The sequence below is a fragment of the Aythya fuligula genome, unplaced genomic scaffold (assembly GCF_009819795.1).
Source record: "Aythya fuligula isolate bAytFul2 unplaced genomic scaffold, bAytFul2.pri scaffold_57_arrow_ctg1, whole genome shotgun sequence".
In the NCBI taxonomy this organism is placed as follows: Eukaryota; Metazoa; Chordata; class Aves; order Anseriformes; family Anatidae; genus Aythya; species Aythya fuligula.
The window spans coordinates 76,818-98,021 of record NW_022473993.1 but is presented as its reverse complement, the minus strand read 5'-3'; the positions used below and the strand labels follow the sequence as shown (position 1 = coordinate 98,021).

The 21,204-nt window shown below is 42.3% G+C and overlaps 1 protein-coding gene across 1 annotated transcript; it reads right to left on the bottom strand.

The window, feature by feature from the left end:
- Positions 1-749: 749 nt before the first annotated feature.
- On the bottom strand, positions 750-20,528 carry LOC116501640 (ubiquitin carboxyl-terminal hydrolase 42-like). Its single transcript, XM_032207227.1, is given in 21 exon segments — positions 750-798; positions 2,735-2,966; positions 2,968-3,046; positions 3,554-3,624; positions 3,626-4,428; positions 4,501-4,655; positions 5,190-5,278; positions 6,085-6,366; positions 7,047-7,188; positions 7,653-7,753; positions 7,948-8,088; positions 8,466-8,577; positions 9,496-9,578; positions 10,110-10,180; positions 10,337-10,404; positions 10,609-10,711; positions 10,871-10,981; positions 11,578-11,778; positions 12,523-12,760; positions 14,363-14,454; positions 20,370-20,528. Coding segments are annotated over 18 exon segments (2,970 nt in total). The 5' UTR covers positions 12,752-12,760; positions 14,363-14,454; positions 20,370-20,528; the 3' UTR covers positions 750-798; positions 2,735-2,837.
- Between the last annotated feature and the right edge of the window lie 676 nt (positions 20,529-21,204).

Here is a 21,204-nt window from a genome sequence, read left to right as displayed (position 1 = left end):
CTGTCTGGGGTTGCTTGTTTTCCCCTCTGTTAAGGCACAAGGCACGGAAGTTGCTGGGGGGGTTGCTGGTTAGAACTGTTAACATTTATTGTTTTATGTTATATGATAATAATATTATTAGTGTGGTTTCAAGGGTTAATGAAACGTGGGAAAAGCAATCCCGTTTTGTTGCTTTTGGGAACCTTGTAGTGGGCAGAGCATGTGCAGAAGAAGAGGGAGACAGTCGAAGCCGCTCCTGCAGTCTGGAACAAAAGGTTGCTAATGGTGATGGGGAAACCGTGAGCCTTTCACCCACAAGGACCACCACAAAGAGAACTCTAATATGAAGCGGGGATAGGATATCCATATGTATAGGCGTACTTGGGTTTCTTGTAAATATGTAACAGCAATGTCCTCTATATATTTGGAAAGTTTGACAGTTGGGTGCGCGTGGTGGTAGAGCATAGACTCCCCACGCACCCAGCGCTGTTTACTTGCCTTTTATAAATATTCTTTTATGTTACTAAATTCAGAGGGAGTTGAGACTTCATTTATAACATGATGAGGTTGCATCGTCGGTTGTGAAGGTAAAAGGCAGTCGGTTTTGACTGTAAAAGGCAGTCGGTTTTGACGGTAAGAAGACGTTGGGATTGACGGTAAGAAATTGTAAGAAGTTGTTGGGTTTTTGATGGTAAGAAGTCGTAAGACGTTGTTGGGTTTGACGGTAAGAAGTTGTTGCGTTTCAATGGTAAAAAGGTTGTCGGATTTGATGGTAGGTTTAGTCTGAGTATTGAAGGCTTCCAGCAGTAAGCTCTGCATCTGAAAGACAAAGGGAAGAAATGTCATTCCCTGCTGTGATAGTCTACATGGAACCGTCTGGCTCACTGGTTTTCTTTCCAAAGAGAGAAGTCACAACCCTGTACACGGATTGATCTGCTCTCTGACTACAGGGCTGAACTGACTGGAGAAGGCGGCTTCCAAAGCCCTCCCATTAAACGGACTACATTTGAATTCTATGCTAAAATTGGTGAGCTGTACAGAATAGTAGGACCAAGCTACCTGCTTTGATAGCAAACGGTTGACCTTAGGTAAGTTACAGTCATATGAAGGTTTGACTGGACGGCATCCTTGGTTTACTAGTGATCAAAGCTGACCAAATCCTAGCCACAGAACAGAAGCGTTCACTAACTTGCTAGAGAGAGCACTTAGGAATGCAGGAATTTAACTGCTTTAATGCTGCTCTTTCTCTCACGTATCTGCAATTTCCTTAAATCACAAATTGTCACTAGCTATCCTTGTTCATTTATTCAAAGGAACATGATTCCGGTTTAAAAGGCACTCTAACAAGTCCTCCGTTGCTCCTAGTCTGTCCCTAGCTTCTTTAAGAGGTTCAATACAGTAGAAAATTAAAAATAATAAACCTAGCAAATAATTAACGTGTGGAAGTGGTCTTTTTTCAGATTAGATTCCACCATTCAGAAAATCCTGCTTAAGAGACATTTTTTCTTTGCTTTGAAAGACTGACCTTCCCCAAAAGGAAACTAATTAGTATCTTCAGGCTTGACGAAATACTTGAATTCCTCAATTTAACAGAATTGCTTTGCACAGCCCTCCTATCCTGCTTACCTTGCAAGCAGTGTATCCAAGTGGGGTGGGTACTGCTGTATTTATCAACGAACATCTCTTTCACGTATATAGCCCAGGGATCCCCATGCCCCGCACTTGTGTAATGCATGCAAGACGTTGACTTTCTTCCTCTACTTTGGACTGGTTTAGAGAGAACGAGTTCGCCATCTGCTGGCCAGAGAATTCACTGAAGCCCGAAGAGCAGTAGAGCAGAGGCATTTTCTTCTGTGCTCTTCCTGATTTTTCAGCTAGAAGAGATACTTCCAGTCTAGTACAATCAGGATTCTTTTGACATTAGTATCGTAAAAAGTCCATTTTTGCAACACTGGAATTTGAAAGACCTCCGTTCAGTCCCTAATTTTGTTCTTGATAATGGGACAGATTGCATGAATGTTGGCAAGAATGTGTGAACAACCAGCCTCCCCTCCATGTCGTATTTTAAGATGACAACTTCTGGTGCTCCCTGTCTCAGAAAAGAAAAATGCTTGGAAACAATTGCACTCGCTCTTAAGCTTGAAGAAACTTGTCAGTGCCAGAATCTACTGACTCTGGCAATTTACTTCATCATCCAAACTGGGCAAAAGATATGAAAACCTCTTCCGAGATTTTACTTCTCCAAACATTACGTAAAAGGCATTCAGCTGTACAGCAAGAAGCTGAAATAGCTGAAGGTAGTATGTTATTCACGTGAATTGTTCAGGCAGGTTTTTTTTAGGAAGGCTGTGATTCATTAGAACATTACTAGCCTCTAAGCCTCATGGCATCACCTTCCATCTTGACTGCTAAACCTCCTTGCTCCCTACTATCTTCTTTGCCAAGATACAGCTGTCCACATTTACTTTTCCTACTTGGCTGGACTGAATTTAAGAAGGGAGCTTGCAACTCTTCCTCTTGTTTGCCACTTCATCATCAAACCAAATGAAAACCATTTGCCTTTAACCTCTTTATTTCAGGCCTTCTTTCCTAGTGGCCATTCAAAACTGGGAAAAAAATAGTCTACCAAGTGGGGTTTTTTTTTGATTTGATAATAAATCTGCAGACTGTTAAGTCATCAAGCACTTCAAGACTGTTTGAAATAATCTCGAGATTAATATAAAAGGAATTCCTCACACACGCTGCGGCCGCTTACCTTTAGTATAGTCGTTGGATGCGATGGAGCAGTATTTCTTGCTTTCGCCTGCACTGGAAGTCTTCCCTTCCTTGTAAGGTTGTTTACTGCTCTCACTTCTGCATTACTGACATGAAGAGCCATCTGGAGGATGGCATTCTTCCTTCTTCTCCCGCGTTATCTTCTGGAAACGAGGATCTAAGTGTTCCAAGGAGCCTTTCGCTTTCCTGGTGTTTCTCCTTTTTCTTCTTTTTCTTCTCCTTTTTCTTCTTTTTCTTACGCTTGCGATTGGCATTGTCAAAGCGGAGCGCACAGAAACACAAATCATGAAGTCTGAAAGAAACATGCAAGTTAAAAAGGGAAAAAAAGATGTGGCACTTGTTGCCTATATGAAACCTGATTTATTTTACCACAGGTGATGATTTGCAGCATGTCAGCTATTTTGTGGTGCTTTGTGCACACGCAACTTACTTTAGATGCAGCAAACTTAAGCCGTCAGATTGAAGGACCATAGGTCCTGGTTTGTACACAGATCATTAACAACGGCTAGCTCTGGAATACGTGCAAGCAGAAAAAATCTTTTAACCTAATCTGGAATGGTGTACGGATGTGATTCGAACTATGTGGTCCAAAGCTAGTGCTCTGACACAATTCAGCAAGAGCTTTCCTGTCTTCACTGATCAACCTAACAACATGATCCCCAGCCAGCTGGTGCTATCTAAAGAACTTAGAAACTACCAGAAAAAAAAAAAAAAATAAATAAAATAAAAGGAAGACATGAGAAGCACCCAGAAAAGAATTAGGATAAAAAATGCGGAGTATGCTGGAATCCTTGCTTACTTGGAATCCTTCTCTCCATCTTTATCCTTAGACTTCTTTTTCTTCCAGAACTTGTGATATTTTTGCATTTTTTTCACCACCTACAAGCTCCTTTTCTATCTTTCTGTCTTTCCTTTCTATTTCACTTTCACTACCTTCTGCACGGGTATATTTTCTTTTTCTGTTTCCTTCTGTTTCAGTTTTCTGGCGACAGTTCTCCAAATGAGCTGACACAGGTGGAAGCGCATGTCTTTCACGAGAATGTCTTCTGGAATGTTGCTGAGGTACCGAGCAACGATGCAAGTCTGCTCGGGGTGTGCCAAAGCGACGTACATCTTCCTCTCTCAAGAGGGAACCGTGAGGCCATCCGCTTTTGTAATGATAATGCTTATGTGACCTGCTGTAGTAAGTTGCAGTCGATCTGTCAAAGGCTGAATCGCCGTGAGAGAACTTTCTCTCTCTACTGTCTCCTGTCGCATGAGGTGAATAGTAATCCTTGTAATAGCCACATCTTTCCCATCTCCGTGCTTCGTCTCGATAGTATCTTTCTCTGCTCCAACTTCTTTCCCCTTTGGATCGGTAGTACCTATTGCTACCTTGTTCTGATCTTCCTCCGCTGCCAGATCTGTACTTTGAATATTTGACTGCTCTTCTGCCATTCTCAGGGCTGTTTCTTTCACGAGGGAAAGATCTGTACCTGCTTCCCTCCCAGTACTCCTGCTTGTGACTCTTTTGCTCAACAAATTCCACGCTCTGAGAACACCTCCTCTTGCTGGAAGGACCTGCTTTTTGACTCTCCTTCTCTTCACTAGGAGCATGTTCCCTCTTGCTTCGGTAATGCTCTTTCTCAGTGGTTTTAGTCTTGTCCTTTGTATCTTGGCGTCTATCTGCAATAGCTAAGGAAGAAAGATTGTTAGAGCTACATTCAGTGTCAGACTCGAGAGAGGAAGTTTGCCGCAATTTCTCACCAGGCTCACAAGACTCTTTGCCGGACAAAACATTTTCTTTTGAAATGAGGTCACGTTCTTTTGATCTTCTTGCTTTCTCCTTGTCTCCACGGTCATCACATTGGTACTGGGCGAGGTATTCATCATTCCCAGGAGATTTCGGAGGTTCCGCAACACTGCATAAAATAAAAACCCATTTCTCACTTCTGCTGAAGGACGTGAATATTAAGAGTAAAACCTTCCAAAGGCAAACAAACAAACAAAAACCTCCGGACTACAGGAACGCTCGCAAAGATATGCCATTTAGAAACCTCTCCTGTGATTAGGACACCTTCTTCAGCTCCCAGAGAAAGTGCTTTTTCCCCTCTTGCTTCTGAAGCCATTGCACTAAAAAAGCAAACGCATCTGTCTCCTTCCACCTGCTGCTCTGAGAAAAAAGGCATAGGGGCGAGCGGGGAACAGCCAGTGTTTCTCCAGACAGTGGAGAAAAATGGAAAAACATTCTATAAAGGAACACAAGTTCTCCTTGAGGCACCAACCTGCATCAGAGTGATATGCTCAGTGCTGATCATTAGTTCTGTTCGTGACACTGGACACACAGTATGGAATTGTACTAATTTAAATCCTTCCATTAAATACTATTAGTAGACAGATAAAACTGTAACGAACTTCCATAAAGTCTTGTCTTAATCAGACTGTGCTCATTTTACCTCATTTCCTCTGACAAGCTGTTCAGCTGGCTGGCTCTGAAGGACTCCGTGATGACTTCTCGATTGACTGAAGGCATAGCTCCAGGCATCTGCAATTAAAACGCACAAGTCAGCAGACAAAAAAATACTATTTGTAGTAGTACTGAGGACTAGTCTTGTCAGAATGTCTCCATTAAATGGTAAGCAAGACCGCTGTGAGTTGTATGCATTATCTACACTTCAAAGATAACCCCAACTCACCCCCCAAAATCTACTTTATGAAACTTAGGAATTTTTATCTCAGCTGAGCTTAAGTTGACAAGTTCTAATGTAAGCTCAGGTCTGCAAATTCTAAGGGGATAATACCACAAAGTCCTTACGATCACATGTGTGCTGTGTTTTCTCAGTATTTCACCTGAATTAGGAACACAATAAACACTCCCGAATACATCGTAGGTGAGAAATTCTCGATGGAGCAAATCTATGTTTCAAGCAATCCATTTGTTTTAGAAAAGAACATCTCAGAAGGTTTAACAGGTTCAACTCGGCAAGTGGAATCATCAAGTTTCAGTCCGTTTTCTTTAGATTCAGTAACTAACCTAATAGCACCATTTAGTGAATCTGTTTTTGGCAGCTCATGCTGGGATCTTCCTTTGTCAGCATTCTGACAGGAAGAATTGGAATGCTGCAATGTACGGACTACCTTTCCAACCAAAATTCCATTAGAGGACATTGCATTGCATTTCAAATTCCTTTGAAATAAGCCCTTTGACTCCTCCTCAGATTTTCCTGAAGATTCTGCACCATAAGGGACTGTGTTATCAGAGCTGAGTTTAGGATTTTCATTCACTGTTGGCTCCACAAAAATTTCATCAGAAACTTTTTTGTTTGTTTGCATTTGCTTCATTTGCATTACCGAATTTGTAATTGTGGATGAAGGAACAGCCTGGTAGAGATCTTCATCCTCCACAGCACTGCTAAGACAGTCAGGCTGTGACACAGTCTGACGAGCAGGCAATTTATTGTGAATACTGATGGTGATCTTCTGTTTTCTTGACGTATCAGTCATTGAAGGCCTGGTAATTGCCTGGTTTTGAACACAGGCCATTGGTGGTGCTGAAGATGGCCTTTTTAGGGTGACACCAGTGGTCTTTGTGTCCTCTTTTATGGATCCATTTCCATTTAAACGGCTTGAATTCTGTATTTAAAAAGAAGAAATTGCAAGATGGATTAACGCAAACACTGCATGTAACATTTTGAAACACAAAACTCTCCTACTGAGTGTTTCTACAAATGGTCTTAACACCTAAAAAGAAAAACACACTGCCCTTTAAGGATAAATGCAAGTCCAATAAGCGTATTCAATTCCTGCTTTTGGTTTACTGCAGATTGGTATCAAATTAACATCATCTTTGAAAAACAGCCAAGCAACTTAACATTACCTGCTGCTATTCCCAAATATATTTATTTTCCCCTTTAAACATACCCTGAAAAGCCTGAAGTAATCGTTCTGGTGCTCAGGAATAAGACATTTAGTTTTCCCTGTCTTAGCTAAAGTGACGAGGATAGGAAAAACAAGTCCTCTTTTAAATGATTTGAGGATTAGTACACTCTGCTTAAATAGTCAAAGAGCGTAGCTCTCTGTGCTTTAGAAAGCTGTCTTGGAGGTATAAAGTAATGGAGTCGCATGGCTGCACAATTTAGCAGTAACCACTGTTTGAATGACTCTGGCTGTAGCATGAGGGCTGTGAAGAAAGCTGCAGCGTGGGAAGGAAAACAAAACTAAGATGCCGAAAACCAAACAAAAAACCCCACACCAAACCCCAAACCCACTAGCAGTTTGGTGCCGTTATCTGCCCTCCCGCTTCCCTGAATTACCTTAATCATATGAGGAAGAAGTCGTGGTCCCAGAAATCCAGCCTGCTTACTATTAGCCCCCTGCTGACCAGGAGGGAATGAACAGGGATAAGATGGTGCTGGCAAGTAAAACGCACGTTCTCCAAGTGTCAAATCATAGCGCCTTCAGAAAAGAGCAGTGATCGTAGTTTAGTTTTTCTTTCAGCCTACTCTTGGATTAAATCCCATCCTATCATTTTAGAGGAACAGCTCATACGATATGGAAGCCTTCTCTACAGAAGGCTTCGCCAAGACTACAGACTGAAAAGTAGAGAACAGTCTTCCTACTAAGACTATCACTTGCAGAGCAATAATTCATTCTTACACCACAGATGACCTTCATTTCTCTCCTTCTCTAAAGTAGCCAGCTACAGATAACACATAGATAGCAATTTACACAAGTGCTGCAGTTTAAGGCCAAGCAACAAAAGATAATAAACGACACAGAGAATTTCAGGTTAGACAGAACTGAATTAGACAAATAATAATCTTCTCCCGGGACTAGCAAGAAAAACACTTGCAAAACAGAAAAATATCAATAACAGGAAAGTAAATCTCTTCTGAACACATTTTAAGATTTGTTATTACCTGATATAAAAAAGTATGTAAGCTTGCTGACCAAGAACTCTTTTAATGTCAGTATGCACTACTTTAGCATCATTCATCTGATACCAAAGTCCATTACCAGCCTGCAAATAAAGACAATGATTTCTTTAGGTGAATTGCACGTTTTCCAGTTGAAATCACGGATAGGAACAAAATACACACATGTCAAATAAAAATATAATGAAATCTTTTTCCCTAGAAACAGTAGCTGCTAGTCATGCTTTAATTGGTTTGCCAGCACAACCTTTACCCTGTTAGAAATGCTGTTGACTTCTACCTTTACATAGCATATATAGTGTCCTGAGTGACAGCTGACACCGTGATGTACCAGCACCGCGTATAAGGCATAGAGCAGTGGTTCTCCCATTGACTGCGACATGTAGGCTCTCAGGTCCAAATACTCCGGATATTTCACCTCCTAAAGAGACATCAAGAAGATAGAAAAATTATCCCAGAGTACTTCGTGGACTAGCCAGAGAAAAACACTTCCAAAAAACACAGACTAGAATTGATTTCTAGAATATATTTCTAGAATATATTTCTTGATTCACTACAAATAAGTCTTCCCATAAACAACGGTTAAGACTAGAAGTTGCAGAGAACTGTTTCCTGATGAATCAGCCTTCTCAGAGGAAAGCATATGCTTCTTGTCAAGCGGGAACTTTATTGATATTAAGAGAAAGAATAAGCCATAGTCGTTAGTCTACAATTATTGTCTGAAAATATTAACAACTTTCAGCTTTGGGGGATGTCCCATTACACAATGATATAGTTGCATTACAGTGGTAAATATACCTTGTTGATCTTTCCACCTGTGAAATCTGCAAATCTTTTCAGTGATATTGTGAGAACCTTGGAAGAACGGTGTATGGTAAATCTCTTGGATGCAGGAACCATCTTTTTACACCTTAAAAACAAGCAGAGATAAGTGTTTGAAGGCATCTTCTTTTTTCGCCCCCAAAACAAACTCCTTTTAATGTCTCACGCATGCCTATGCTATTTGAATGATATTTACTTGCATAATAGGTTGGTCTTTTTTCTTTTCATAAACCCATGCACTGCGTGTCAGGTTTGTTAATACACAGAAGAAGGTCAATTTTCCCAACAACTCAGAGCATAGCGGGAACAGGAATCTCTCACAAAAGGGTATGACCAGGTTGGATGGCAAGGTACCATTTCTTGGTCTACAAAAGTGGCTATTTGAACTCCAATCCTGGAAACATTCTTTCAGCTTTCAAGGGAAATACAAATACTGAAAGCGGAACGAGAGAGCCTTGGTCCCCAGGGCTAGAAATTGCAAATAATCTCCAACATAGGTCGACTATCAACATCAAAAATACAACAGAAGCACATGGTCATTCTACAGGAGGGAGACATTTAACAGTAGGAAGTCTTCATGTACTGAGCTTGTCTGGAAAGACACTGAAACCATCTGCCATCCTTTGAAACAAAATAGTTCAGTTTGACACATTGCCCGCTCCAAGGTAGGACCTACGGTGTAAGCAGTGAAAATTAGCCACTAGCCCAGAGAACAACGGAAACTGGGCAGTTTACATCAAGAAAAGTACTGTCGAGAGCTAATAAATAGAAAGAACAAAAGTAGCTCTTTTTGAATTCTGATGGCAAAATACAAGCCAGAGAATTGCAAACCCATAGGGAATGCCTATGAACAAGACTTCCCCCCTCCAAGGAAACAAAAATCCAAGTCTTTTATAAACTTCCACAAAACTTGTAAGTAGATCCAAAGTTTAGAGGTAGTCCAACAGAGTCATGCAACATAGAAAACTGACATCTAGGATTAAGACCTAATTCGTCAAAATCTTACTCGCTACATTTATAGCAATTCTCTCCATCCAGCTCTTCAGGTTTCACAAAGAGTTCCAGAGCTCTGCTAACAGACGAAACCGCCTAGAGCAGCGAGAAAGAAGAGCGCAAAGTCACCGTAATTCAGAATTCCAGAGACATACTAGTAGTTTATAAGAGAATCTTACTAACATACTCAAGCGATCTACTAGGAGCACTGTGAAGAAGGAGGCAGAAAGAGCATGCTCAGCATTGACCTCACCTGGAAGGCATTTGACTTTGGAACAAATACTTTTCCAGTAGCCTAGACAGCATCTACAGTGTGCTTTGTCATCAATACTGGGGACAAATTCATCAGTCTAACAATTAGATGTATATTGAGGTAGAACAACAAAGAAGTATGACAGCATTATAATTTTTGCAGAAAGAGAATTCTTTCCCCTTAAACCCAATGCAAATGTGGAGACTATTTACATGGGTTCCACGGAAGGACAAAGTCCAATCCACTTCCTTAGCACCACCAAGCTCTTACGTTTTAACATTATATGTGGTTTGGTTTTTTAAGTTAAACAAGTTTAATTTAGAAAGTTATGCATGTACTTAAACATCATGAATTATATTTAGAAAACATCTTACCTTTATATCCAAAGTGATATCAAGAAATGCCTCATACGTATCCGAAACTGCTTTGCAATTCAAGCACTTCACTGGAAACAAAATATAAATGCTTAACATTATGTGAAGGAGACTAACTGTCCAAATTCAAGTTGTTGACAGATACTACTTTAGACAAACTACAGACTGCTTTACTACCGACAAAAGACACAGATCAGTTCTAAGGACAGGAATATTTTTTCAAGTACCTCTCGATCTTAGAAATCCTCCAAATATTTGATGAATGATGGTGGTAGCTTGAGAAGATCTGTCCAATCTGGAAATAAATTATAATCAGACCTCAGAAGATTTAAGGCACAGAATTAACTCTTCAAAGAGTTTGATGAAAACCAAGGATGATGTAGACTTGCGTTGCTGATAGTAAATAAGGCACTAAAAGGTGCTAGAGATCATTTCTGAGAGTAAATAAAGGACTAGAAGGTGCTAGAGAATGTATGAAAGTGAACTTGTTTATGCTTACTCGGTGCTTCCGTTCAAGCACGCTTCCTGCATAGCATCAACAGTATAGCGCAAGAACTCGTGTGCGTCTTCTTGACTGCCAAAACGGAAATGTTGTCCTATTCCTAAATAAGAAGATGATAGTATTGACCTCATTTAAAAATGAAATCATTCTTGTATTTCTAAAATCTCTCTTCATTGGAGTGTTAAAACCACTTAGACACATCAAATAATTATTTGAAGATTACAAGCTATCGAAAAGAAACACATCTGAAGCCACTTACGACTGAGATTACTGATAACATGCGTAGGCTCGATGGCATCAACAGTGCAACGCAGGGCCTGGTTAATGTGAGTCTCCATCGTGCACATCATGCAAAAATCTTGTTCACGACCTGAAGAGTGAAAGAACAAAGCATCCCAGTCCAGCGAAATATCCAGAACTACAAACATCTAAGTACAATTTAAACTATAGATACAATATCCACTCTCCTTGCTACATTCTATTCTCCCAAGATGCCAATGTCCCAACAGTCTTGTAACATTTCATTTCACACAACTTGACAGAAGAAAAATATCCACTAAGCCTGTATTCAAATGCATTTTGTGATGAGAAATCTAAAAGACTACTGCAAAGTCGCAGTTGTAAAGGCTGACAGGAATGTGAACTCCACAGGCTGCAAAATGTATTACTCTCTAAAATTACTACCAAATGCATTACTGTCCAATGCACTTCATTATTCCCATGAAGCAATAAATGATCCTTTAATAAACAAACAAACAAACAAACAAACAAATAACTAACTAAATAAATAAAACATGGTGCATTAATTGCACTCCATATGCTATTCGGAGCCCACTGCTAATACAGTGCTCAAAGCCAGCTGCTACAGGTAAAATCAGGCAAATAAGCTTATCTCACAGAATCACTGCTGTTCTTTCACCTTCAGAGCTATCCAACAGATTCAAAATACTGTTAGAAAGTACTCACATGACTGGCTGTGCTCAAGAGAAAGCATGTAATTGGCAAGTGGGGGTGTGTAGGTCAAACACTGTAGAGTAGCATTAAGAAAACATGTGTTGCCAAGATTGTACAGGCCAACTCCAACACTTTGTGTTTCTCGCCAATCCATACAAATCTTCTCAGGTGGAAAAAGAATGCTCTGTGGCGGAGCAATTCCATCATTAACGACTGCAAGAAAGTTAAATTTAAAAAGAGATCTTGTTTGTTTGTTTCGAAGAAAGGTATTTAAAAAAATACTATTCTGCAGGAGCACCTAGAGGAGCTAGCTACAATCCAAACCAGAAAAACTTATTGCAGACAGCTTTAATACCACCAAATTCAAATTGGCTGGTCAACACAATGTTTTGGGGAAAAAAAAAAAAAAAAAAACAACTTTAGTCAACCATTTTAATTTTTCTAAGGCAAGGCTAACTGCCATTCTGTTTGTAGCACCTAATGCCAAGTTCCTCTCCATCTATAATCTTTAACCTGATTAACTCAACTACTGTTTTTTTCCTTATTATAACTTAAACCACAAACTTAGACTTGAAATTATACGGTAAAAACGTAAAAACTAGGAACTAGGAATGACGGTACCCCTACAGATACCAGATCTTTTCCTGAGCAATGTTATCCTTCAAAAAACCTGTGAAAAATGGAAGCTGTGAATAGCAACAATCAAACACTTTTCTCTGCAAAACAGAAAAGACATGGAGGAATCTGTGCATTACAAAAAGCTCCCCGTATTTCTCTGTTGACTGTAAATATATCAAAATTAATTTCTGTAACATCAGTCACTTCAGTTGCCTTAGGGGATTCGCTTTTGAAGTCTTTCTTCACAGTAGTCCCCTTCTCTATCAGTGCAACAAGTAAGAACTGCATTTTCTACTTTTGCTTTGAAGACAATGGAGGCAGGATAGAACGCACACTTACTTAGATCTCTTGGGGCAAAAGCCTTAGATTTTTCAGATGATCTACAGTAAATAGCACCTCCACGTCCTTGGGCCACAGAGACTTGGCTTGAATCTTCTGCAGGCACTATCCGGCCCCAGTTGGCGGTGCGTGACATCAGTATTTTAGGACTTGGTTTCTTGGATTTGCCAGACCGCCTTGAAGAGGGCTTTTTAGGCTTTGAAGATTTGGGCTTCTTAGCTACGGTCATTGTTCACATCTGCGACAGAGACAGAAGTTCTGGCTGACGTAAGACTATCAAGAAGCACTCCAAGAAGAAAAGAGTAACAGAAGTCCTGTCACTTAATCTCAAAGAAACAGCCTTAAGAACTAAATCGCTGGTATGAATGATTTAAAAAGAATCCCCAAACTAAACACACAAAGTGAAAATTTCCATCTAAACTCTATCAGTATTACTTTTCGCTTCTGCAGAACTAGTGGCTGATGCCATTTCTTTCCCTTCCGTAGGATTTTAATCCATTACAACTCTGGAGTCTTTTTAATATAAAAATGTAGAAGACATTCTCTGAGGGGAATCAGTTATTTATTGATTTCCGGAGTTGCGCAATTATCTGTTAATTAGTACCTATGATCTAATAGATAATTGTTGCAATTATCTATTGCTGGCATTAGTAACGGAACACTATTACTTCACTGCCTGCGTTTTTCTGTTTCGTCTGCACAAAGGTACCCAGAACTCACTGCTACTTTTCTTCTGTCTTTCCAGGGCTCGCCCTCTACCTCACTGTCTACTGCACCAGTCATGAGGGGTTTGTTGTGATTCTATAATGAGCCTAGCTTTTAAATACACCTTTCATGGGCGTCACTTGGTGATAGGCAAGTTAATCTGTGAGGGCTCCTCAGTCTACATCATGCGGTCGCTTTTTCCAGGTGAAAAAGCGGAGCTGTAAGTGGCAGTACACCAAAGCCCTGGCATGCTGAGATCCAAGAGGAGAGATGTTTGGCCCTCCTTTTCACTCCTGGGAACCATATACCTCAAAACCCACAGAGGATGGGCTATATCTCAGAGAAATCTTGGGAAAGGAGAGCATGAAGAGCATGTTTGCAAATTTATTTCTCCCTGGGCTTCTTCTGCTTCTCCAAGAAAGACGAGTTTGAATATAACTTTGGCAGCAGTACTTCTGGTGTTTTACTCCTACCACATTTAAAACTCCTACGACAAACTGAAAAGTTAGACTAAAAAGCAGCTCTTTCCGTTCTCCTTTCTAAAGTTGCACGCTTTCCTCATGCAAAACAACAGGGGAATGTAAGCTAGAAACGGAAATGCTGAATGTAAAACAAAACAAAACAAACCTCAGCCCTCCAGGACAAAAGCCAATAACTGCTACAAAGTCCTTTTTAAAATGCTGATTAGGTTTCAAGGTGATACCGCTTTAAATAAGCGTAGTTGTGTGTCCATAGGCAGAAGCTGAATAATGACAGGATGAACTTCTATACTTCATGTTTTGTTACTGTCTTACTGTAGCACACAGGGACTTGTTACCTTTAGGGAAACCACTAACCTCATGGAGGGTTTAAAACATAAGCTAGTTTGTTATACCAAAATGACGGAGAGAACAAAGCATAAAGTGCTTTCAGATTTCTAGCACGCCTTGATTGCTGTCCATTAAACTTCAGACACGTTAAACAAAACACAGTAAATAAGAAAACTCCTAGTCCCACAGCTGGCAAATTGTGTGCAGAGGTTGTAATTAGAACTTTTTTGCCTTGACGTTTTACATTTAAAATTGATTTTAAATCCATTCTATACACACTTTCCATTCCTGAAAAAACAATACGCAAACCTGACAAATGCATTTACATGAGAAATGAAGTCGTCCTTGTCCGATTGGAAGACTAAGGTGACAGCTCCTGGGCTCAGGGATAAGCTCCGATCTTCACCAGTGACAGCTCCTTTTTTAGGATTGAAAGGGAAAATGTTTCAGCAACACATTGGAAACATACTTAAGGGACAAGAAACAAAATCAAGACTGCAGTGAGAAGGAGAACAGAAAAACAATACTGGGGAAAATGGGAAGGGAAGGGAAGGGAAGGGAAGGGAAGGGAAGGGAAGGGAAGGGAAGGGAAGGGAAGGGAAGGGAAGGGAAGGGAAGGGAAGGGAAGGGAAGGGAAGGGAAGGGAAGGGAAGGGAAGGGAAGGGAAGGGAAGGGAAGGGAAGGGAAGGGAAGGGAAGGGAAGGGAAGGGAAGGGAAGACCTTGATCTTTATACTGACCAATGAGATAAGCCTTACACATTTTTAAGTTTATTTTTGACAACTGATTGAGGTGTTACCAGCTATTAAGTACGATTCAAGAGCAAATATTAACACTAGAAAGAAGAAATCCGATCCACCACCACTGTTTCAAAATACATCCATTTCTCATTTGGAGATGACGTCTCTCTGGCAAGGTAGTAGAAAAACTGTAAATACCGATAGAGCTTCCTCTCCCGATGTTCCATATACATACCGATGCTGTTCCTACACCTACGCTCTGAGCATAAATTTATGTTGACATGAGTGACAAGAGAGGGTGTTACTCCTCTCTTTGTTTGCCTTGAGAGACACACCTCTTGTCCATTGAAAAGTAAATTCAAGATTCCAGATCACTTAAGACAGTTGCTATCCCCCCATTCAGAGTTCTGCAGCAGCACTCTTCAGATGTGTTTAGCAGTCTCTTTAGAAAATGTTATCACTTAGGACCTGCTTCTCAGTAGGTCCACGTTTGGCCTCCGCTTAGCAGAGAGTCAATCCCAGCTTAAGCTTTCGTACAAGAGCCCCTTCACGAAACGGAGTTGAACCCTGACATAACTGAGTTGAACCTTTAACCTTGAAGCTTCCTTAAAGAAGAAAGCAGCACCCAGGCCAGGAAATAGAAATTAATCGTCACTTTACCCTGAAACGCAGTGGGCTATTCTGTGCTGGCAGGATTGCTGCCGGGCTGGCCGACGAGGCGGCGGGCAGCTCCCCGGGGCCACAGGGCCTGGCACAGGGAGCCGCCGGGGGTCTCCAAGGTCCGGGAACAGCGGCAACAGCGGCAACAGCAGGGACAGAGGGGACAGCAGCGACAGCAGCAGCCACCTCAGCCGGGGCCGTCTCCACAACCGCCACAACGGCCTCGGAACGCCGCCGAACTCGGAGCTCCAGCGTGACGCCTTGTGAACCTGGCCGCGCTGCTCATGGCTAAAACCAGAGCGTTTCCTCCGGCGTGTGTTTACTGTCGGTGCCGGATCGGCCCTCACCCCGAGCTCTCCCTGCCGGGAGGGCTTTGGGGTTGGGGTTTCCCTCCCGCCGCCGCCGCGGGCAGGCCCCGCGCGCAAGGGGTCCGCGCTGGGGAGCAGCATCTCACCCACGGCGAGAGACCGAGGGCACGACATGAAAAAGCCCCGACACGAAAAATGCCACGACATGCGGCCGAGGCGGCGGGGAGACGGCTCTGAGGGAGCTGCCACTTCGCCCCGCCGTCCTCCCCTCCCGGGCCGCCCCGCCGAGCCCCGTGCGCCTCAGGCTGCTGCGCTGAGGGGGTGGCTGGCTACTGAGACAGCTGCCCAGGGCACTGCTCATGGCACCGAGCCTGACGGAGGTCAACAAGTGTTGAACAATGCTCTCAGACATCGGGTCTCACTTTGGGGTGGTCCTGTGTGGAGCCACGAGTTGGACTTGGTGATTATTGGGAGTCCTTTCCACCTTGGGATGTTCTCTGATTCTAGGTCAGCAATCCAGTAGCTGATGAGAAGTGTGGAGTCATTCAAAGGGAAGAGAGAGCACAACACTTCTCGTTTGCAGAAGCGGCTATTTGGTAACCAAACCGATGATTCCTTTGCTTCTAGAGCAACTAACAGCAGGGATCCGCTTTACAATGGAGGGAAAAGAGTCGTTGGCATGTCATGTGAAGTAACCTTCAAATCCCAGAGGATGATTTTGTTGGAACTTTATTCAGCTGAAAACACGGAAGCCTTGCTTCTGCTTGTGTTAGTTACAGCTCCAGTTTACTTTGGTTGGGAGGGAAGGCATTCCAGGCTAATGTGCTGTACCTGTTCCTTCAGCTCATTGTCCATAAACGGAGGAGCAAACGAAATCAGTTTAATCTCCATTAAATGCAGCAGACAAAGCGGAGTAGAGGGCGATCTAGCACTTAATTTTTCCTGTAAGCAGGAAACCCAGAACTCAACAACACTTTTCAAATCTTGTCCTGCAGTAAATGACCAGCTGAGTGAAGCTTGCATTTAGAGGATGTGCTCCTCCAGTAGACGGAAATAGCTTTTCCTCTTCACAAGTGCAACTGAGTGGTGGACTGGCAGCTACGTGGTTAACTAGTTGTGCCAAAGGGGTTGTGTTGAATGCACAGAAAAATATGCAGGTCCCAACAGTAAAGGGTTGTCTGTAGGCATGACACCTGAGTACAGATGTTGTCTGCAGGTTCGTGCAGAGTGCACCGCGCCAATAAGCACCCAGAGTCGGAATGCACACGAAGGTCTTTTAATTATATAATTACTTATAGAACTCTGCAGAGTCAGGCTACTTGGCCATCTTTCGCAAAGCAAGCACACCTCTGACTCGAATCACCGTCATTTATACACAGGAAACTTGTGAAAACTCTCTCTTTGGCTCCTTTGGATTGGTTATTACAGCTCACCTAACTTATCTCCACTGAGCTTGTGCATTACAGAGGAATACCGGGGGGGAGGGGGAACAGGAGAGGGGGGACACACACCGAATCCCACATTAGCATAGATTAGCATTTTGACAGGTGTGATTTTTAATGTGCTAATGACCCTTAATGAGAAAAAGGTTACTATAGGTCAGTCTGGAGCTGGTGTTCTCCTTCCTGTTTTTTCCCTTTTAGCCCTTCTCTTCCTTGCTTCTGCTAGCTCAAGGCTACCTGTCTCTCTCCTTCTTTATTTTCTCAGCTAAAAGACTGCACAAGCTACAGGCCTCCCTATTTGCTTCAACATTTCCTTGTTTCTGTTTTTTGTTTTTTTTTCCCAGCTCTGGGACGACACAGGTGTGGTTTGATATTTGCCAGTATAGCTAAAACTCACGCCAGTCTGCTCACGCACAATAAGTAGTAAGATTTAAGGACTGGTTTCATCGGCTTCTTCCATACTAACATCCTTCTTATGTTTTAGATATGCTGTAGTTAAATCAACACTAAGTTACTACTTGTGGAGTAATCGCCTTAAGCGACTAGGCATCATAAGCACACCTCCATCCCAAAAGCTACCCGCCTCCAAGGTGCAACCACCCCTCACTGAGCACGCCCTCGGAATTTCTCAGAGCCTGTACCTTTAAACGCAAGTGAGATCATTTCTACCAAGCACAACCAAGATATGCATGACTAGAGTCACTCAAGCTCCACCTTAAAGATAGAAAATAATACCAATTGCTTTAAGAGAAAGGGGATGTTAGGGAAGATACTATCAGGAAGGATTCCTTCTGACATCACTCGACAGGCTGAGCCTCTCACTCCCCCACCCCCACTCCATTGGGACGCCGTGGGGTAAGATCTGAACGCTTGCTTATACCAGGCGTCTCTGTGGAATCTTAGAAATCTCTAGAGTTTTGATGCTTTTTCATGTCTTAATACCTAGGCTGTGTACCTGTGCATTTCATGCATGCTAGCTTGCTTTTGCAGACAGTGAATTTATCACTGACAATCCAAAGTAACCTGTGTACCTGTCGCCGTAAGAAATTGCACTTAATTGCATTCTTCCTAGCTGTGAGAGTTCTCCTTGAATGCGACTAGAGCGAGGCCGTACTGCGTTGTTGGTGAATCCGTGACCGTGATAGTTCAGCACCCTGAATCCGACGGGACCCATGACGGTCAATCGGCTACACCCCTTAACGCGACACTACTAGACGAAGAAGATGACAGGGCTTGCATGCACTGCATTAGGCTTTGCATGTGAAAACACCCCCAAATAATTTCACGTACATTTAACGTTTTTAAAGGGAAAAAAACAGGAAGGTGTAGTCTCTCTGTAAGCTACAGCCCTACATAGTTAAGGCATCAGCATTCATTCCTTTGCTTGATAGCAAAGTATGAACATACAGAAGAGTTAAATATTTTCTTTGCATTCTTAAAGGCGATTTTTCAGACTTGGGCTTCAGTTGTTGGAGTTGAAGAGATCAGTAGACATCCTTACTTTTACGTTAAGACCAAAATCTTTATCTAAGATTGTGTTATCTAACGCAACTAAACTCCCACCCCCACATGGTTTTTTTTGTAACTTCGCAATGATCTTGCTGCAGTCCCACTCTGATGGTCTTTCAGTAACATGCAAACTGCCGTGGCAGATTCTGTTACAGTGCTTTTCTATTGACAGTGTGCATAACACTCAAGGTAAAGCCCCTCATTTCGCAGTGGGGACATAAAGTGTTTCTTTGGACCCTGCTGCTTCTGTTAGTACTCATTTTTTCACAAACTTGTTGAACCTGAGCCGTGCCTACTGAGCCAACGAATGCTTTGATGACACAGTATTTTGTCAAAGCAGTTTTGCTTCTTGGAGCTACAGAAGCAGCTCTGGCTACGTGATAGCGAATTGTGCTGCATTGGCAAAACCAGACTTAGCTACAGACTTACAACACTTGCTAACTCGATCTATTTCAAATCTCATTTTAACTTTAAAGGACAATCAGTTTTGTGGCTCCTGTCTTACTAATTTGCCTTGTTTTGCATGGAAGGGCAGCCTGTGAATGTTTTGCTTTATTGCATGCTTCAAAAAAAGGCTGAGGAAGAGACTGGAGGAACCTTTTCTATTCTATGGACTTTCCCCCGAGAGTGTGGAATTGCAGGCTACTTGGATGAATGTTCCAATGTGAGTAAGGGAGCAGACCTCAGCCAAAGGAGGTGGAATCCTTGCTTAATAGTAAGTATCAGTGTGGGGACATCTTTGCTTAACGGGAGCCATTTAAACTCTTCAGCTGAGGTCACTGGGCCTGTTCAGCCTGGAGAAGAGGAGGCTGAGGGGAGACCTCATCACAGTCTACAACTTCCTCGTAAGGGGGTGTCGAGAGGCAGGAGACCTTTTCTCCATTAATGCCAGTGACAGGACCTGCGGGAACGGGGTTAAGCTGAGGCAGGGGAAATTTAGGCTGGACGTCAGGAGGGGGTTCTTCACAGAGAGGGTGGTTGCACACTGGAACAGGCTCCCCAGGGAAGGGGTCACTGCACCGAGCCTGTCTGAATTTAAGAAGAGATTGGACTGTGCACTTAGGCACATGGTCTGAACTTTTGGGTAGACCTGTGCGGTGTCAAGAGTTGGACTTGATGATCCTTAAGGGTCCCTTCCAACTCAGGATATTCTATGATTCTATGATTCATAGAAACAAAATAAGCCGGACATCTTATGTTTGGAAAGCAGTATGGTTACACAGCGGCTAACATAATGACTTGAGTCTTCTGCTCTGCAACTTCAGGTTTTGTTTTCAAGCAGTGCATACATCAGTTTAAGCTTTGGACAAGGAGATTTGCAATGCAAATAGTGATAAACCAGAATCAGCAGCGCTGACGAGTGTAATGGTGAAATGCAGCAAATCAAGTATTCCTGCAGAAATGTGAGATTACAAAACTAGCAAGCCATGAAGCACTTTTGTTGTTGTTGTTGTTGTTTTTTAAATCAATTCTTATATGCTGAAATAGCACCTTCAAGACAATCTGTTTATCTAGCCAGGTAACGGTGTCTCCCTGTAAACATGAAGGAAATGCCAGGAGCAGCCATACCTCTTTGCTGTCAAAATAAAGAGCAAGTCGAGGCCAACATCATGCCATAGTGCAAAGGCTTGCTAAGAAAGATCATTCTAAGAGGTCTGCAAGAAAAGATGACTTACTTTGTCATAAGTTTGTCAAATAGAATGGACGAGTTAGTAGTCGAGTACCGACTGTGTCCGACTCTACAGCTGCGGCGCAGCTCCAAGTCCCTGTTTTCTCCGTGGACTCGTCTCACAGTTTTTGCACCAGCTCTACTCCTCAATGTTCTGGTGACTGAAACGCAGAAACAAAGTCTTTTGAAACAGTGAAGATGGGATTCTCCTTATTTCACCGTTGCTCTTGTAAAATGGAAACAGACAAACAAAAAAGGCACCCTGAAGTGGATTGAGTTTTCTTTACATTTCAGGTCAGAAGTTGGTGTCACAACCACTGCATTCCACTTCTTTATCGCTCTGCACGTTTAAACTGTCTACTTAAAACTGGGACCTGTAGGGAAATTTTTAAAGAGACTGAAAGCTAGCCAGACAAAAACAAACGTGCAACTTTTGTTCCATGCAGGAGGGAAATCTACTCCAGTTATTTCTGTCTTGGAAAAGTGAGAACAATCAACACCTTTCTCTAAGGTGTTTTCACTCCATTCATGTCAAACTGTATCTAACAGTGCTCAAAACAAACACTATGACATTGTGCATCATCATATGCCAGCTCATGGGCAATAATGGCCTGGAACGAGGATGAGGAACCCACAGTGGATGAAGCGGCTAAACAACTCCGGCAGTACGAAGAAAGTCTCTCTTCTTCCTTACAGGCCTGTGTCTCAGCTGTGGAGAAACTTTCTGAAAAGGTTCACCAACTTGAAGAGAATCTATCATCCTCCCCACCCGAACCAACCAGTGTCCACCAACCAAAAGAGAATACTTGGGAGAAACTTTCTGAAAAGGTTCACCAACTTGA